Source organism: Trachinotus anak, unplaced genomic scaffold, assembly GCF_046630095.1.
Source record: "Trachinotus anak isolate AG129_WGS33_773 ecotype Australia unplaced genomic scaffold, CSIRO_AGI_Tana_v1 ptg000019l, whole genome shotgun sequence".
Lineage (NCBI taxonomy): Eukaryota > Metazoa > Chordata > Actinopteri > Carangiformes > Carangidae > Trachinotus > Trachinotus anak.
The window spans coordinates 26,434,461-26,455,425 of record NW_027273870.1 but is presented as its reverse complement, the minus strand read 5'-3'; the positions used below and the strand labels follow the sequence as shown (position 1 = coordinate 26,455,425).

The 20,965-nt window shown below is 41.7% G+C and overlaps 1 protein-coding gene across 1 annotated transcript in view; it reads right to left on the bottom strand.

The window, feature by feature from the left end:
* Window positions 1-1,013: 1,013 nt before the first annotated feature.
* LOC139636028 (uncharacterized) overlaps window positions 1,014-20,965 on the bottom strand; it is a 62,094-nt gene continuing 42,142 nt past the window's right edge. Inside the window, exon 2 of the mRNA XM_071503688.1 lies at window positions 1,014-1,856. Within this exon, the coding sequence (XP_071359789.1) occupies window positions 1,393-1,842 (450 nt within the window). The 5' untranslated portion in view covers window positions 1,843-1,856 and the 3' untranslated portion in view covers window positions 1,014-1,392. The remainder of the gene's footprint in view (window positions 1,857-20,965) is intronic.

The following is a 20,965-nucleotide window of genomic DNA, read 5'->3' as shown; positions in this document are numbered from 1 at the left end:
TGATCACCTCTGTGTTTGGGGAGTTTGAGTGCGAGTCACACATCACCTCACTGCAAATGTTGCTCTTAAGAGGCTTGATAAGCAGTGTCCGCTGAACCTGGGGGGCAGCGAACACAGAGTACTGCCTGTTCTGGATCCAGCACTCCTGTCATTTCTTATACAGATACACAGCTACAGTTTGTGTGTTTGTGCACACACTCATGCGACGGGATGCACAAATACTACAGGAAAAATGCAGACGTGTGCCCTGAAGATTAAGGATGACAAGTCTTTCACAGTCTCGATAATAGAAAAACTTATAAACAGTGGCCTGTAACTTTAACACCTAAACAGTACTGAACGATGCATACAAGTGGCCCCAGGATCTCCTCCTGATCTTACTCCACTATGTCAATGGGACAACAGGATTTATACTAAAATGTACACTTCAATTTGACACAGTTTTTTCCAGAATGTAAATACCAATCCATTTTGAACCACAAATAACAGCCGTAGGTGCGTAATGTGATACCTGCTAAATATGTGGGAACAGAAGTTACTTCTTGCTTAAAAGTAGCCAAACTTGTTTTGTTTACACCTGGGAGAGATCTTGTGTTTTCTATAAGAGAAGAAAAGCTCACAGGTGGGATTTCCACAAGATCAAGTTTCAAAAATGGATCCTACCTCAGTGATCCTGACTCCACAACATTAACTTGGACCTCATTTAAATCTACATGTCACTTAGATTTTGGTAAAATGAAGGTAAAGCTTTGCATAACTGACCTTCACAATTTGCATGACATCAGTAAATGCAGTAATAATCAGCCTCTGTTAACACATGTCCACCAATTATATATGCAAATTTTCCTTAAATGAGAATGCTCTAAGGAGAGATTTGCACCCTGGAAACACACCTGCTTCAGCCTGATGCGGCTGTTTGATAAATTTAAAACGTGTCTGGGACAGAATGTGTCAGATCTGAGGCAGAAAAACAGACACTACAGTATGTGTACATCTGGCCCTTGATGTTATCATTACTTGTAAACATCTGGATCCAGCTTCCCGCTGCACCGCACACACACATATCATGTAAGCAAAGAGCGAGGCAGCTTCACCAAGGGAGCCACGTTCAAATTTTAAACAGTGCTCTGTTGTGACAAATAATCATTGAAATGTATCGTACTTCAGAAGGGAATGAAAAAACTAAACTAAATGGAAAATCAGCTTGGATCTGAGGCTACTGTGAAACATCCAAACCTCAGGGTTTGTGTTGATTCACAGCTGAATCCACCCCCTACTAATGGAAAATTAAACTTCTGAGAGAATGTCTTAATGTTTTCTTTATAGCCTGGAAATAGAAAGATGCGGAGTGATTAAATGATGATGGATTAACATATTAAAAGATGAGCAAACTCACACAACCATCACCCAAAGTGAAAAAGGATATGGGCTGGAGACCATGCGGATGCACCAGCTGCGAGGGCAGGTTGTCTGCTTGAGGCAGAAGAAGACCACAGGTACCAGCTCAGGGTAGGGCACCACTAACACACTGGCATCACTGCTGCCATCATCCTCATCATCTTCATCATCCCCCTCACACTCCACCACCTCCTCCTCCTCCTCCTCCTTCTCAATCCTTTCTTCTTGAATAATCCCTTCCTCTTCTATTTCCTCCTCTTTCGCTTCCTTTTCCTTGGGACATGAGAGTTGGTACGGGGAGGGTCTGTGGGGGGAGGAGGAAGTAACGGCGTCATTGCTGTCGCCCCTGGCTATGGCTGTCGTTACCCTGGAGATCGCTGCCGCTGACGGTGTGGTTGCTGTAGATGTTGCAACGCTGGGGCCCTCCTCCTCCTCGCTCGTCATGGCAACCCAACGGTCTGGGGTGAAGGAAAGAGAGAAGACAGATAGAGGAAAAATAAAGTACCAGTTCACTGATAGGGTAAAAAACTCTAAGCAAATATCTACCCCCACTGTGGAGAGAAAACACCAAGTCAAACTACATACAAAAGGAAAGAAAAGAAAAAGGAAAGGTTCCAAAAGTGAGTGTTATGAACATTTTCTGATCTTCTACCACTACAGTAAGGTAAGGTGTGCTTGGATTAGAAGAAACCAAATTTGAATGTTGCGAGGTTTGTTCACCGGTTCGGAGCCAGTGTCTTATGTGGAACCAGTTTTTCGCATTTCAACAGCCAAACAACCAACTCTTGGCAGGGAAAACTGGTTTGAGAGTGGTACCAACATTTCGAACCAGGTGAGTGTACATCAGGGGCTTCTTGCCATTGTTGGTGTTGTGCTTGGCGCTGGCATTTCTGGGAAGGCTCTTGAACCAACTCCAAACTGGCACTAGCATTAGCCCAGAGCTAGCAGCTAGATTCACATTGGTGGAAAGGGGCTTCGAATCATATGTTCGGACACCATTTCACTGCAATTTAACAATATTGCACTTCTCTGGGGGAGGATGGTCATATTCACATGGCAACAAGAAGTTGCTTTTCTTCTGGTCCAGAATAAACCCCGGTTCCATGGCCCACATCTGGCCCATATACAGCATGATAGTCAGATGCTACTTCTACATCTGGACCAAATTTGGCGCACACACAGAAAATCTTCCTGCTGTCAGCCAACACCAGAGGATAACAGCCGGAATCTACCCAGATGTGGGAGTATATGGGCCAGACTTGAGCCGTTGAATCGGGGTCTATTCTGGGCCAGAAATTTCTTTTTGCTTTCTGGGAACTAGCAAGTCCTTGAAATTAAACAGCAAAAAAACATTGTTTGTTATTACCCTGCTGAATCGATTTTACACATGTGATTACTGACCTAACATCCATATCAACAGGAAGTCATCAGTTGCCACTGCTTCCCAAAACCATTGAAAATAACCTGCAAAAATAAAACTTTGTTCTTTTATAGCTATTGGCTAGAAATTGGAAAAGATCCGGGTTTGGGTTAAAATTGCAACTTGGTTAAAGGCAATGTTCAATTGCTTCCTTGCTGAGTATTAGACAATTTTCTATGTAACACGGGTGTTATGTACTATGTGTTATGTGAGCCTTAGAGGTGCTGGTAGGCGGAATTTTTTATAATTTTTTTTTACCTTTGAAAACAGCGAGGCTAGCTGGTCCCCCTTTCTTCCAGTCTTTATGCTAAACTAAGCTCACAGGATGCTGGCTTTGTATTTAACAGACAGAAATGAGGTTTGCTATTGGTCCCCTCATCTAACTCACTGCCAGAAGCCAAATACACGCATCTCGCAAGATGAAAAACTAGCCCTTTAAAATCTGATCACTGGCAAAAACAAGAGACAAGAGTGATAGAAAAGGTGCAACAAATGAGAGGTTGTAAACGAGAGAAGGTGGCGGAAAGCTGAAAGGCTGGCAATAGAAATAAAGGAGTACAGAAAGAGTGAGTGCAAAAGAGAGTTCAGTGGTTTTGTCAGAGGCTTAGTGTTGAGGGGAATCAATACTGTGTAGCTGGAGAGAGAATAGACGGAGCAGGAGTCCTGATATGACTGAGTGGCACCTGCCCATTGATTTCCAATGAGTGAGCAGAACGCATGATTCTCAATAAAAGCTACTGAAAGCTCAAGTCCACTTCACTCATTCCGGTGATTCTTAAAGTAGACTGTGTTCCTTTAAATTATAGGTCGTGGTTGTGTTTAGGTTATTTTCATGACTACAAAAGATCTGGTGGACCACCAACAGTCAACGAGACACAATCAGGCAAAGGGGAGGGAGATGATTTTAGCTCTTCAATGTCATTGTTGTTTTGAATGTAATCATGATGGAAATTACAGGTTGTAATTGAAGTTTCAGCAAGGCTAACTGGTCATATGCATCAAGATAAGTGTAACTTCGGCACTCACTGCTTGAGTTAAAGGATTTGTATTTTCAGAAATGGAGAGAAAATAAAGAGGAAAAGAAAAGTTCAAGTGGGATGTTTCATCCTGGCAATAATCCAGCATTAATGGACTCAGAGTGAGGAAGAAAAAGACACAAAGTTCAAGTGAGATTCAGTTTTCATCCAGTGGTGTCACACATCTTTGTACTGCAGCTGTAGAGGTGCAGGATGTGAAACGAAAAGGAAATATTTCTGAGCTAACAATTCTCAATAAAAGCTAATGAAAGCTTAAGTCCACTCCACTCATACACGAGAGGTTCCAGCGTTCGTTAAAGTAGACTGTTCTTTTGAGTTATAGGTTGGTTTTCAGGTTATTTTTGCAACTCCAAAATGACTTGTACAAAACACTGTTAATTTGTGGAATCAAATTTGCAGTATCAACTCCGGCAAAGCTTACTGTTGTGTCTTCACAACGGATAGAAGAAAGCCAGCTAATTAGAGCAGAGATACAAGAGGAGCAACATATTCTAATACCGAAAAGTAATGAGTTTCTGTCGGTAAATTCAGAGCAGGGACTGAAAAAAGGAGTTTTGAATGTGAGAAGCCTCGGCATCTGACACAGTAGTCATCGAGTCATTGGTGAAATGACATCAAACTATTGGATCCTGTGGTGAAATGAGGTTGTTGCAGCTGCCGAGTAATAAGAGCTCTGCGTGGAAAGTAAAAGATGAAGACAAGTAGAACATGAAAGTGGGCAATAAAGACAGTGGGAATTAAAACAAATAAATGTATGCAAAAACAGTATCTACACAGTTGTGGATTTATGTAACCATATGTTGTTTACGCTGCTGACAATTACAACTTGTTAAATAAAGACCAACAACCCTATCAACCCCTGCAAACAATGATTGTGTTGTGCAAGGCTACATTAAAAAAAAACATACTGCATTCAAAGGCTTTGTTCTCTTGTTTCTTACAGAGACCTTTGTCTGTAAAAATCTGGACTATAGTGTCTTTAGTCTTAGGTTCCCTAAGACTAAAACTTCCCTGAGTCTTAGGTTCCCTAAGACTGAGGCACAGATGCTACAAAGGTATGAGTATTAGAGTTTTTTGGGATTTGGATTTTGGATAAACTCCTTTTCCCTCAAGATGGGAAAGTAACGGTACTGGCAAGGCCAAACTAAATCCTGTGGAATGCTCAAGTTCAGCTGGGAAAATAGTGGTTTTATTCTGCCATTAGAGAACCCACCAAGCCCACCCATAGCATCTTTGTCCAAATGTCTTAAAAGATAAAGAGAGAGGAAAAAAAAAACCATATGTAACATACACACGAACAGTACAAAGCCTTACCTCAATGCTAAACCTTCCACTGCAAATTTTAGTTAGGTAACCACGAAAGACAAGTTTGGCCCTTGGTGATATTATCCTTTTCATCAAAGTTACAGTCCTGTTCCACTCTAATCTTGAGAGGACAGAGGAGAAAACACCACTAAAGTAAAAAAAAAAAAAAAAAAAACTCTCTCTAGCCGTTAAAGTTTGTCTGATGTTCTCGGAGAGAAAACACTAAAGGAGGAAATGTGGGGCCTCAAGCCTGGAGACCCTAAGCTTTTCCTATAGTCTCGCAGTAATGAGGCGTACAGTTAGACCCTTCTCCACTGCAACAACATGCTTACTGCTGTCACTGGTATCTCCAAGCTATAAAGAATACATCAGCATTGTTGTAATATGGATATTCATGAAGATTAAATAGTTGTATGACTAATGAAGCCATTCAACACCATGATGTTTAGTGTGACAGCAGCCCTGCTTGGAAACCATAGGCGCCAGAACTGTGGGACTTTCATGCACCTCTGAAGAATGCTGAGCACCCACGAGCAGGAGTGTGCAGTCAGCGCCTAATTTACATTGACAGTGCATTTGACTTTTCCAAACCCATATAGCAACAAGTCATCTAGGTTGTGGTTTTTGCAGAGGTTTATATTGGGTGTGGGGGTGAGACATTCAACTGTTTAGAGCACCCACCGGCAGAAACACAAATTGGCGCCTATATTCAAGATTAACCAACAGAAGGTGTTATATCATCTGCTAATGTCAGGCTATGAACAGACACTTCTAGATGGTATGATATTCGAGTTTTGTTTCTCAGTTGTTTTGACAATGGCTCCCCAGGCATAATGTTTATTATTTCGAGCTGCCACCACCACAATAGTGCAGTATGTGCACTTGTTTCTTCTTGGCATCACTTACAGACACACAGGGATGCTTTCTAGCTAACATAAAAAAACAAATGGGTGATGCACATAGGAGAATGGCAGACAATAAATAAACCTTGCATACAAAGAAAGTGCATATAGGCAGACTCTTCCTATTAAAAGTCCTGTCCCCATTAAAAATGCAAAGTGCTGGAGTCAGTGACACATTACTGCTCATTAGGGCCAGTGGGATGGGAGAGCTGCTGTTTACTGTCTGCAGCAACACTCACTGTTTGCAGCTGTTGTGTTACAGTGAAGGCAAGTGAAGCACTTTGTATCGTAAATGTGTCCAGAAGTTTCAAACTTCTGGGCCTTTGTTGAGTGCGTAGTGAGTGGAGAGGGACTTTAAGAATGCACAGAGCAATCTGGCTTATATTGTTAGTCTCTAGACCACTGACACACTGCACAATTTAGCCTTCACAGCCCTGTTTTACTCTGTTTCTGCATATTTTTGCCTAACGTCTCCTTACTGTCTGGTGCAGACACAATGTGACACAATGACTTCCTGAAAGTGATACTGGACATGGTATTTCCTCTGATACTCCCCCAGGAGTCAACGCAATACAATCAGGCAGAGAGGAGCGCGGTGATTTTAGCTGTCCGCCGCCACTATTGTTTTTGAATTAAATCATGATGGAAATTACAGGTTGTGATCCTCCTGTGGTGCATCAAGTTTCAGCACAACAACTGGTCATATCCATCAGGACACAAACACAATGTCACTTCAAAAAAATCACTTTGAGCACCAGTCAGCAGTTGCTGCTCGAGTAAATTGATTTCTATTTGAAGAAACAAAAGGGAAAGATGAAAACAGGCAGAGGAGAGGAGAAGTTCAAGTGGATGTTTCATCCAGGCAATAATCCAGAGTTAATGAACTCAGGAGGAAAAAAAAAAAGACAAAAAGTTCAAGTGGGATTCAGCTTTCATCCAGCAGTGCCACACATCTACGTGCTGCAGGTGCACAGGTGCAGGATGTGACCAAACTGCTGTCTCTGCGAACGAAGAGGAAATATTTCTGAGCTGCAGTGAACCCACAGCACAAGAAACTTAACGGTAAGTCAAATGTTAATGATCAAATTCCCCGATCGTTAACCCGGAGGTGAGGTTTACTAAAGACATAATGTATGTTTGGGCACAGCTCCCATTAATCTGTCAGAGATAATATGGACACAAGCTCTAATATAATGCTAATGACAAACAAAGATAACAACAAAGTTGAGGTGTTACTTCTCTAGAAAAGGTTCTTCGTTGGTTCGGTGAACAGGAGGAATAACGTCTCTTTGATCGTCTTAGCATAATCACATCCCCTCGGTGCAGTGGTGACTGGTTTATTCAAAACAAATGTGAACAGTTTCCCAAATGTCAAAGGCTGTGTAAAACTATTTTATTACTAAATTATACAGAGGGAGAAAACACAAACATGCCAACATTGCTGCCGCTGACGGCGAACTGAAAAACTAGTCATTCATTCTGAAGAACATCAGAGTCGACACGCACGGCTACCACCTTGTTAAATCTGAATTAATGAGTCATGTTACTTAATCACGCTGATGAATAATAGCTGTAATTTCACTGGGACAACAGACAACGGCTGTCAAACAATGTTTATCCTGTATTACCTTTTTAACAGGAAGGTCAACTAAGCAAATTACACCTGTTGGCAAAGGTGGGACAAAATAACTGTTATGATAGTGAGGTCCTGCATTTTAAGTTTTGAACTAAACAAGTCATTATGCACTGTTCAGCAATTGTGAAACTATTTAAAATTGTAGTAACTAGGCAAGGAGAGGGAAAACCAACTAGTCTGCCTTAACCCTTGATCAGTTTTAGGGTATTTGGGTAATAACTAGAGCTGGAATGTAACTTGTGATTTTTGCAGGTGGTGTCAAACCAGACACAGTTCATAAAAGTGTAAAATGCGAGGACCTCTTTTTAATTTCGTCAGAGGATCATAGGCTCACTATTGTGTTACCTCATTTAGTGTCAGATAGTGACGTAAAAGTGACTTGTACTTCACTTTTTCTTTTTTTCTTTTTTTCTTCCTGGCACTTTCTACTCCTGTACATAGAAACATTATACACTCACCCGACTGAATGCATCTGACAGCCATAGTTTATTACTTAATTTATAGTTTTAAGTTTTTAAGATGCATAACATGCTGATAAAATATAATGTGTTACAGATGAAACTCCCCAACAGTGTTTACAATTTTAACTGATATGATCAGTGGTTCTCAAACTTTTTCATGTCAAGGATCCTGAAAGTGACATAAATTAGACCACACCCCCCCCCATCTGGTAACAGTGTTGCTCTTAGAAAGTGTTTGAAACCCATGTCCAAAATACTCCTACATTCTGTCATTGTGTCATTTGTGGATGGAATTATAGTGAAAATAAATTATTCCCCTTTTTGCTGGGGACCCCCAGGAACCCTCTCAAGGAAACCTGGGAGTCCCTGGACCTCACTTTGAAAACCACTGGACTAGACGATTCATTGATTATTGACAGAGGATAAATTGGCAGCTTTTTTTCAGATAATCATTTGAAAATTATGTTTTATGTTTTCATTCTCTCAAATGTGAGGATTCACTGCTTTAATTTGTTGTGGATGTGTCACTTTGGACTCTGGGTAAGTGTGACAGCATTTCTCACTATTTCCTTAAGTTTTGCAAAACAAACAATCAATTGGTTAATCAGGAAAATAATCAGTAGATGAAATCGTAATGAAAAGAATCATTAGTTGCAGCAGGATTTAAAATGATCTGATCACTTCCTCCCCCACTGGTAACAACATGAACTCAATGATGCAGCAAATGTATTTTTTTCTCATTTACAAACCATGACGCTTTTGTATGAGTACGTTTTGGTTTTTCACTGGCAAATCACTGATTCAGTGGCCACTGTGCTCTGTGGAGAATAAAGCTAATTTCATGCCGTAGATGTTGGTTTGGTACTCAGCTAAAAGGCAATAAAACATCACAGCCATCTCCGAGATGGTGCTGTTAACTCCGAGTGGTGGATATGTGTGATTAACGACACCCGTCAGGCACAGATTGACCTTTACTGATCACATGTCAGCGGCCGGCCCGTATATCACAGACTTGTACAAAGCTAAGGGTCACAGTGAACGCTACAACTCAGAAACCTGCCATGCTGGGAAGGAGGGGTAGGAGGGGGTGGGCGGGTTGTGGACACACACAAACACACACACACACACACACACACACACACACACACATATACACACACAGAGCGTCTGCACAGTGAATTATTTCATAAATTCTAGGTTGTCTCATGGCAGAATATTCTGTAAGGTCTCCCTCACATACCTTTGATTCATTGTATTTTGAGCACCAATCAGGCTAATGCAGAGGGGGTACAGTATGTACTGTATATTACACACGCACGCACGCACGCACGCACACACACACACTTACTGGCAACGCTTGGACAGATTTAGTTAATTTCCTTAGTCTGTTCATATTTCACAAACAAAGACACACATGAGGGTCAGAGCTGAGCTGCTGACATCTAGAACTCCCTGTATGAAATGTGTTATTGTGCACAAGTGTGTGTTTGTGTGTAACGGTACGGTACTGTAGGTGGGGTTTGCCTGTTATTGATATTATTATGCACTGACACATTTTTCAGCCTACAGAATAATCAGTGCTGCAAGCTGAACTGTTTTAAAGGTCCTGCAGTCAGTTGTCGCTTTGAACACAGTGAAACATTTTCAGTCCCCTCACATCAATAACTGGTGCTTTTCACTGTTCTGAAGATTTAGGTGCAAAATGTAAACGGATGACGGATCAGTAAAAGTTTCTACCTTGTTCTTTTAAAGCTGCAAACTGTAAATTCACCTGATCCGACGCCCTGCGCTGATGTCTGTCATGCTGTCAGGTACTAAAAGTGTCACGGACCTGTGAGGAAGTTTTACTGTATGAACAGGCCATTCCCAACCCAACTGTTGTAACTTGACACCCCTGATCAAGATTTCTGATGGAAAACCCTCCAATCATGGCAAGCAACCACATTACTCTGACCCACAGATCAAAATAACACTGATTCATTTCAATAATTATTCAATTGAGAACCTTAACATCACGTTTTGATAAAGTCTGGAGGACGTGCAAGAGACCGATTACAAAAATTATATCAAAATAATTTCTCCAAACAGAATCTAGATTCAGTTCTGCCTAGCAAACAGCTACATCTTTCAAACCCAAACCAGATATAACTGCCAATGATATCATCAGGGTTATTTTCACAGACTGAGTTGTACTCTCCAGAGCATGTAAACTGATTCTGATGTGTCAAATTGGTGGAATCACACAACGGTATGACTGGACGGGGGTTAGTCATCAAATTATATTTGTTGTTTGTCCTTGAGATCAGTGGAACAGATTTATGTTCAAACCACCAAATTCTTGTATCTATTCAACACAAACTGCTGTAGGGTCCCATGAAATGGGTGAGTGAAGGCTGAATCACTCTTGTGTCACAGCTGGCGCGCAGAATATTTCGAGGTGCTGTGGATTATCACTTCGGTTCAAAAGACAGTCCCATGCTACATCCAGTGCTGCTGAAAACTGAACTTCTGCCAGCCGGCTGCAACCTCAGTTTACCCAGCGGGAAGTCTTACATCCACCTGGCACTGCGGTATCTCTGCTGAACACATCGCACCTCCACTGTGACTCAATGGGTTCGAGGAGATGAGATGTAAAAAGCAAAGAGACATGCAGTTTGTAATAGTTGCTAGCACCTCAGGCTAACACCTAGCTCGCCAGGTGTGGCGACGATGTCATGAACTGTAAGGAAGCATGCAAATGGATGGGCAGAGATAACCCCGCGGAGGCTAACAGCTAGCTATCTAGGTCTGGTGATGAAGTGTTTTGATGTGACGCTGATCCTCATTAGCGGGTTCCAGACCGTGCTGAAGGCTTAATGACCCGTGGGCTCACTTAGACGTAGGCATTCACACACACACACACACACACACACACACACACACACACACACACTTGCAGATAGAAGTATCACTATACACAATCGAGACCGAACTGTGTGAAACAATAGCACGTACATGTGCAGACAGATGAGCATTAACACACTCAAACAGGCCTATACACACTCATTAAGACTGTACCTCACACCCACACAGCCTCACACAAGCGCACAACTAAAAAAGCAAACATGGGCAGGCTCTTAATGATGTTGGCTAACTCAGATGAAAGGCTTTCGCGGGCCCAGTAGAGCCCGGTGCTGCTCCCACTATCCCCCATTGACATTTCCACCGGCTAACGACACAGACCGTTTGCTCATCAACTTTCCCGCAGAGAAACAAACACTGACAAACGCACGCTTCTTCCCTGGTCCACACCAAACATGCACACTTGTGCAGTTCAGAAATCGATTTTTTCAAGCCACTGAGGAAGGAGCGGAGCAAAGGGACGAGCCGCGGTTCGATTCCCTGTGGGGTGCGACGGGCAGAGCAAGGCACTAACTCAGCGTCACTACCTGGCATTTTGATTGCGACATTTTCATTTCCTCTGTGGGTTAACAGTGATCAGCCTAAAAAACAAAAACAAAAAAAAACACAGGATTATATGTACTTGATTCTTTTTTTTTGTCTAACTTGATTTGACCTCCCTGCAATGTGAACATGTAGTGATTTGTTATGTTCCTGACAGCTGATTTATCCTTCTTGTTGATTTCTGTATGTGAAACCATTAATTATCCAAACCGCATGAGGGTTCCAGTAGCACACAAACTGTGCTGCCAGCAGAGTCAAACACATTTGTCACGCCGTAAGGAAATCCTTACTTATTTACACAATGTAAACTGAAGTCCCATTTCAAATCTAAAAAAGCTAAGTGCTTCAACCAAATTAGAGACTGTTCTGACCAATGAATTAGTGCATTTGAGAGGGATTGTTTGAGGTTTCTGGTTAATGCATTATTCTTAGCCAGTAAGGAGCCACATCACTGCACGGCTCATATATTCTTTTCTACAGTTATTGGAAAAGAGAAACAAGTTTCTCCCATTATTGAAAATCAATCTATATATCCATTGATCCATATATGGGACTGTTCCAGGGTCCCATACAGAGCTTTCAGAAAATGTTCGGACCCCTTCAGTTTTTTCAGTTATTTTGCAGCATTATGCTGAAATAGAAAAATACTCATTTTATCCCTCATCAATCTACATTCAATACCCCATACAACAGTAAATAAGAATTTGGACCCTTTGCTATGAATATGATATAAAATTTAGCTCCCATTTCTCTTCATCATCTTTGAGATGTTCCGACACCTTGATTATCCATCATTATGGGATATTGGATGTAGATTGATGAGGGAAAACGGTTTTAGCATGAGGCTGCAACACAAAATGTGTAAAAAAAAAAAAAGAAGGGGTCTGAGAGATTTCTGAAGTTATGATGACGCTACAGGGCGGATTGATATTTGCCTGAAGCTGAAAGAAGGAACGCATCCAGAGAGAGAGAATGGAGGATGGCTGAGCACTGAGTGGTTTAGGTTTGCGGTTGGTGTTTGGGCCGTAGTGTTCTCCATCTGTGAGTACACTCACTTTTTTTTCCTGCATGACTGGCTTCCTCTCCTTAGCTTACTAGTGTGTGATAGTACAAAGTTTAATAGTGTGTGATGGTACAAAGTTTAATAGTGTGTGATGGTAGCCGCGGCTGAACCCAAAGCAGCTGCAACTACCTTCTGTTGCGGGTCAGCACTGCTCTAGTTTGCTGTAGGGGAAAGAAATTTTGATTCTAGGGGATGCAAAACTGTTCAAAGTGCCCTTAAAAAACAGACAAGTGACTTGCAAGATGCAACAAAAGTCCCTCAATAATCTCAAAAAGAGCAAATTCAACAGCTGACCCCAAGCTTTTCATTGCAGAAAGGGATTTTAAAAGCTTCATATACACCAAGAACCTTCTGTCCACTTTGAAATATATACACCATACAATGACAATGCAATCCAATGTAACCAACAGCAACTAAATGCACTTCTTCCATCCGCAGATGCTGTGCTCACGTTGTGTGCACCATTTCTTCTTCATCTGTTGTGGGTCATATCTCTTCTGTCAAGGAACTGCTGTGTGTCTCTGTTCTGGATTCCACACGAGCCAGCTGGCCTCCATCCACAAACTGCAACCAGCTCATCTCTCTCCGTCCTTCTACGGACTGCAGCAGCAGAGGGGACGCTGCTGTTTGGCTGCAGTAGCTGTGCGTGTTTCTACAGAAACACCTCTGTGCCGTCTCCACCTCAGCAAACATTTCCTACTCGGACTTGAAACACGTGTGATGGCGGCCTCCGGGCTCGTGCTCATTCAGGGGAGTCAGTCCTGCCAATTAGGGTTTCAGTCATTCGCTCAAAGCACAATGCTTGACTGTGTTTGCCGAGAACGGGCGTGCTTATTGTTTCATACTGTATTTGTGTGTGCATGTGCGTGCAGGCATGTGTGGTAAGCCAGCTCTGTAGGTGTTGATGAGTCTGCAGTTGGCAGGACTTTTTGAAGCTACATGTGGTTTGTGTGTGTGGGGGAAAAAAAAACGTTGTCTTTGTCAATGTTAACATCAGAGAATCAGTCTGAGTCTCTGTCTGTGTGTCCATCTCTGACCAGATTAACCAGTCAGAGGGCCCCGGGAAAACATTTTCTTCTGGGATCCCATAGTCCCCTCCAACCACAACACAAATCAACTACTTGTATCTGCTTATGTGACAAAGATATCTGTAGTGGAAGTGGATGTGGTTCATACTGTAAACTGTTAGATATGTTCTAGTCTGCTTTATCTTCTGCACTACACTGTTTTCTACCAGCATTTGTAATAATCACACATAGGGATGAACAATTAATTGCAATAATATCAACAGCGTAATATGGCCTGGTGAAATATCCAAATTGCAGGAGCATTGTGGTGCTACAGAGATACAAGTCATATTGTCTTCATGTAAGGGAACAAGCTTGTTTGCTTCACACCATCATCATTTTTTATGTTTTTTTTTTTTTTTTTTCAGTGAAAATGAAATGCAAAAATCACCATTCCCACTGAAATGTGACTCATATCGCAAACACAATCAGATTTTTTTTTGCATATCATTCAGCCCAACTCATACATAATGTTTTAAATAAGATATTTTAACCATTTACCTGAATAAATGTTATAAGAAAAGATGAATTTGTATTTCAATTCTAACTTAAAAAAAAAAGTCAAAATGTGTTAAAGCAAAGTGTAAATAAAAGCTTTGTAACTGTGTAAAAATCAGCAGTGAAAATATAATAGAAATACAAAGTGTGGAATGCATTTGGCAAATTTGCATGAATGTCTTCAAAAACTGGACATTCAGCAGATGAATGTTAAGTTGGTCTGAAGTGTATTTTATTTAAAAAAGGGGGAAAAAATGAGAAAGCTATTGAAAAAAAAAAAAAAGGTCATAATAGCTCATCTGGCCTGATAGCACGAGGTGGTTCTGCATGCGACGGCAGAAAGGTCCAAATAAAAAAATCATTTTGTCGGAAATGAAAATGAGAAAGCTACTGGCGAAACCTTGGCAGCGTGCCCTGGCATATTTGCATGCACTTTTCAGATGGTCTCTGACATCAACTGCTTCTACTGTCAACAAGCTGCCAGGCTTCAATATCACAAGGTATTACAGCAAAAAATTTGTATCTGCTCGGAGGGCACTGTTTGCACAAATGTGAATATCTGAATTCATTTACATCCCTGCATGTACGAATTCACCTCCAAAACTCCACTAAGCACAGAGCACACAGCAGGCTGCACAGGGACAGCTTCATTCCACAGAACTGTAAGCCTGGAGACTCAGCAACCAATCAGCTGCTGGGATAATACATCCTGGCCTGCGAATAGGGTTTCCATTAAACACAACTGTATTTCAGAATTTACACCATTTGTGTATAGTAATGGTCTCAACACTAGATTTTCACACAGAGCCCCTCTACATGACAGGGCCACAGAATTACACAGGGCCCAGCAGAGTAAATATTGTCTCCCCATGGGGGATTCTTAACAATGAAACGTGGCAGTGAACCTGGGACTTCTAGAGTCTTTGGGTTTTCTTGCTTATTTTCTTCTGTCTATGTATTCAACCATCGAATTAAAATATATTTTGGGGAAGTTATGACACGGGTGTCTCAGGTCTTTAGAGCCGTTTTGTCATTTTAAAACCAAAAAAAAAACATGTAAGCAGCACTTACAGCAGCATGTGAGACTGGATATGGATTAATGGAACAAAGATTTAGCGGTTAAATTTACCTGCATCCATTTGTTTCCCCCCTGCTCACTCACTCTCTCTTTAATATTAGCTATTTCTCACGTTATCCTCTCCTTCAAAGTGCCACAGTGTGTAGGTAGCATTAGAGATGACACTCTGGTAAAGTGAGCTGGCATTTTCATAAGCTGAGGAAATACCCTTGCGCTCCATACATGACAGTTAAGAGAATTAGCCTTTAATTGATAGGAGAGTTATCCCATAAACCTGCTAGAGACAATGAAGAAGGCCGGCGAGGGTTGAAGGGGAATTAATTTGTGGAGCTGATGTTATTTACTGCCACTGTAGGGAGAAGAGGAAGACAGAGAGGAAGAGAGAGAGAGAGAGGGGGGGGGGGGGGGCGGGGCGGGGGGGGGGGGGGGTAGAGAAAGGGAGCGAGAGAGATAATCATTTTGATTTCTCTGGAGAGCTGCTCAGGAAGCATAACAAATGAGTGGCTGAAATGAACTTCAGGGGGGTGGAGCCAAAGAAACAATTTCTTTTTGTGATCACGTTAAGTTAAACTGAAGCCCACTGAAAAAAGCTCTGACCAAGAGATGTATGCAGGCTTCATTTTGCAGTGTGGATGGCATCTACCATGAAGCATTTGCTTTAGACAGTTAGCTTATCTCTCTGAAACTACGTTTAAATGTATCAGTAAAATACTGATGCATTCGGTTGGCAACTAAAACTACTGGATTATGGTAATGGAAAGGTTTTGGTGGTTGAGAAAAGACGACTGTATTTGACTATAAGCTATGTTGCATTAATAGTTTGTACACTGAGCATAAGGATATTGAAAAATGGCTTCCACCTTCCAAACAAGAAACGTATTTAAACTTACAATGTTTCAACCTCAAGTGTCGGCTCAAAAAGTCCAACGAAGCTCCTGGTTTGGAGTCAGTTTGCCACCACACCACCCAGATTGTTTAGTGTACACATAATGAACTTTATTCACTCCTGGAAACTACATTTGTACGAGTAGACAAATCAAAGCACTTGGTTAATGATGCTGAAAGATCATGGTCTTGCTTAAGCATGGTTAATGTCCCAACTCCTGCCTCAGTGTTGACTTTTTCAGCATTGGACCAAAACAGTCTGTCTAAACCGGTCTACACTTACCGTATGATGGAGGACACAAAGCCTCAAAGTCACATGTTTGTTCTTTGTGAACCCAAACACACGACCTCCCACCTACACTTCACTCACGGAGGTTTAACACAACCACTGAGATTATTTCCTCTGCAGATCTAAAACTTCCATCTGCAAACAGAGAAGAAGAAGAAGAAACATTCGCTCTTTCATATGTTACACTCACATCCCATCTTTTACTTTTACACACGTATTCACAATGGCCGGGTACACAAACAGACATATTTGCAGACTGTTGCACACATCATTATCTCATGTTCGACAGCTTTGTCAGAACATTAACATTTACTCTGACAATGCTGCTCTTGTTCAGCTGCACTTCCTCACTGCAGCCACTGTGCAGCATGAGTGAAGTGGTTTGTTTAGGTTTCCTTTAAGAGAAATCAGTAATTTCTTTTAAAGCACATTCGGTCCTTCTCTCTCTCTCTCTCTCTCTCTCTCTTTTACACACACCCACACACACACACACACACAGTATTTTCTGTTCAGTAGATATACACCTTTACAATGTGACAGGACACTTGTGGACAACACACAGAGACACAAACAGGAATCCAATTCTCCACGGCACACTGCACACATGTTGCCTGGCTGTATCCTTATTGCCCTTTACCCCATCGCAACAAGCAGCGTACACACTCTTTCCCACTGGTCCTCAACACACACACACACACACAGATAACAAAGTCAAGGCACATTAACCAACATATGATGCATTACAACTCCATGGTAAATAAACTACCACTAGCATGACATAGTTGTCTTACATAGACTAACAGCACTGATCTATGACTGTAGCATTAGTCATGCTGTACTCAACAACTCCATTTATACAGACAGTAGTTGCCTATTACAGTGGATGCCTGTAAAACTTAGTATTATGGATGCACTGATCCAAAAACACACCAGATTGGTATCACCACTTGTGCAGATCTCATCAAGATGATCACTTATTGGCTGTGATGTGACCACTTTACAGTTTCCCTGCTAACATTAGGCTACTGCTAAGTCAGATGCTAACCTAGCTGTAAATTCAACTTTTTCGTGCCACAGCAATCCCTGGCCTCATGTTATCTTACACAGGTATTGGGTTGGTCCCTGCAGTGAGGGATCTGAATCTGTATCAGGATAAAAAAAACGCTGGATGAGTTGGACCAAGAATCAATAATATTGGTAGATCATGACGTGTTACCGACTGGGTGTAGACTGATATGAATTCAGCATGTACTACTGTAAATGGCCTCAAGCCATTTGCTGCAACTCATTATTTAAGTTAGAACTTATTTACATCTGCAAATTAATTTCATTTCTGATTAATTACCTGATTATTTTCGTACGAACATATTGATTAATTGTTTGCTCTGCAAAGAAATGCCCATCACAAGTTCCCGTGGCAACAGCTTACAATGTCAACAGTCAAAAGCCCAAAGATGTCAAGTTTATAATCATCAAGACTAAGAAAACCAGAAACTAGACGCATTTGAGAAGCTGAAACCTAATTATCAAAATTGTGCTTGGTACATTTTTCAGTTATTTGGTTCAGCTGTAGACTGATGTAGATTACATCGTGGAATTGCAGGGTTTATGAACATCAGGCTGGATGCATATGTATATGTATGTGTATGTCATATACTGTATCTACAACATTTAGCAGGCAAATGTGATCATTTTCTTCAGCAGTGCAGGATTGTAGTTAGAAAATGGTGCTGACTGTTTTCATTTGTCCTCTCTGTCAGTGGACACTGACACCGGGAGCATTCACCCTCCGTAGCTACAACAACAGCGAGATGTCATTAAAAACTCTGAAGTGCACGTGCATCTCTCCCTAATGCACTTAATGCTACTGTAAAGTGCAGGTGTAGTTGTCTTTAAAACACAAAGCCAAACATTAAGAAGGGTTTTTAGTTTGATCAAGTAGCCAAACAAATATTCAGCTCTGCATCCAGTGGCACTGAGCTCAAAAAGAGGAAGGGGGAATCCAAACCCCAAAAACCCCATCAAACTGTAGCTGTTGTAAACAGAGAGACCATTGTAGTGGTTTAAAGGTCCAGCTGGCAAAATCAATTACTGACCACACGGGGTGGTATTTTCATACAACAAATTCACTTTGAAAGACAACAATAGGAGTTATTGATGAAGCAAAACCTCAAATTCAAGCCGTCACTCTGCCATTCCAAACAAGAGTGGACGTTTGAGCTGATGACGTGGTCTGAGAGGGGTTTTCCAAAACTCTATACATCTATATGGTTGCACTTAATTTGCATTATGTACTGCAATCTCACATCTACTAATCAGCGGTCCTTCTTGAACCACTGTCTAATGATCTCCACAGTCGTCACCACCCACTTAATCCCTGTAATTAACCTCCTCTGCTTCCCATGTGTGTCCTAACCTTTACCAGCCCTGAGCTGAGTGCATCTGTGACTCTGTTTCTATAAAACAACATTGTGCTGCATGTAAATGGATTGCGCACGCACGCACGCACACACGCACGCACGTACGCATGCACACAGAAAAACCAACCCCATGTTACAACTCAGATCTCCTCTCCAACATTACAGTGCATTGATGAGCAACATAAATAAACACAAACAAAAATGTGCATTAGTTAGTTAGTATTTTCTTCTATGAAGTGACATCATTGTCAAACTAAGCAAGTACCCCCTCCCCTCACAAGAAAACCTAATGTTTTTGTACCGCCATACCCAGAGATGACGTGCCAGTGGAATATTTTGGCCATAACTCTGACGTCTTTCTGGGAGTGTTGTTCTTTTTGCAGCCCTGGTGACCGTCACTGCTCATATTAACTTCACAGTGCTGCTTCTATTTCTTCCAAAACAAACTGCTGTTGCTGCTGCAGGCATGAAACACATTCCGCTGCGTCCCATAGAGAGTATTGAACAGACTCTGGATGTTTAATCCAGCAGAAGTCAGAGCACGTAGGAAGAATTCGCAGCACGAAAGTCCTAACAAAAGACAGGAAATGGACATTTATGTAAAGAAAGAAAATTCACATATAATTGCCTCAAATTAGTTCTTGTGATGGACTCTTCCCACTCTTTTGGTCTCTTTATGACTTCTATAATTAACAGACTCAATGGGCTACAGCGGGAAGCCTTCATTCATTCAGTTAGCCGGACATTATACACATAGGTGTCCTCTGACTGACTGGAGAGAAAAGAGAGACGGCTGGAGCCTTTAAAAGCTGGAGGGACAGAGGGACATGAACAAAGAAAGAGGCGAAATAAAGGAAAAGAAGGAGGAAACTGAGAGACCACATGGGGAGGAAAAACAGTGGGAAGAGGAGTGAAAAAGATGTCTTGTCAAACTGGGGTGTAGTGACATGGTAAACAGCAGGAAGCTGACATAACCACCACTGCTCAGAGTCTGGCAGGGGGCAAACAGTGGGACTTCCACAGTAACAGAACCGGGGTGAACGGGGTGACTGGTTGAGAGCCTGTTGAATTATTCAGCTCCTTGTTCAACTTTTCAGCTGCACTGTTTTAGCCTGCATGTGTCCTCTTCGGGCTGGGACATGCACATGGATGTGTGTGCGTCAGTGGGTGAGTGTGTGTTCACACTTCTGTTTATTGAGGAAAAGTTGAATCATCATGCACTTTTTTCTGAAAGAAACATCCAGGTAAACATTTCCAGTACCGTTGCAACCTGCCCCCAGTGAGCAGCGCAGCTTCCACTGGAACACGCTGGGGGTTCAGCGCCTTGCTCAAGGGCAAAACCTGCTTCAGCCTCACTTTCTAACCTCTAGTAAACTCCCCCATCTGTGCGTGTGTGTGGTCTCTCAGTCCCCTACGCAGACTGACTATTTTCACTGATTCACTCGTCTCATAATGACAGAGCACTGACAGGTCAAACAAATGGTCATCTGGATTTACCGAGACCATTAAAGATGGAGGGAGAAAGAGACTGGGAATTAAAGTGGAACAGGGCAAGAGGGAGAGACAGTGAAAGATTGAATTTAAGTGCAGAGGAAAAAAAACGACAAAAACGGCAAAAGGCATGAAGACAGAGAGAGAGAGAGAAATAGACAGAGAGAGAGGCATCCTGGGTTAAGTCTGCTCCTAAAGGCTTCTACCAATATACTGAAGAAGCTTGTGAAACAGTGACAAGCATGTTGGTTTAGCACGTTAGCATGCTAACATCTGCTATTTAGCATTAAACACAAAATGCAGATGGATCTGATAAGAAGAGTCTTACCCTTTTTTTTATTATAAATTATAATATTTATTAACTAGTTTACTAGTAATAAACTTACAGTACGGTGCAAAGGTTTCAGGTACTAATGATAAAGAGAGGATTCTTTAAAATAAAGAACAAAGGACATTTTTTATGTATCAATTAGAAAATAGTTCTTCACGACTGGCTGTATGTTCAGGGTTGTTGTTGTGCCTGTCTCCCTGTCCACTCCTGTGAGGTCTGCTTGGACTCCTGTTTTATTTT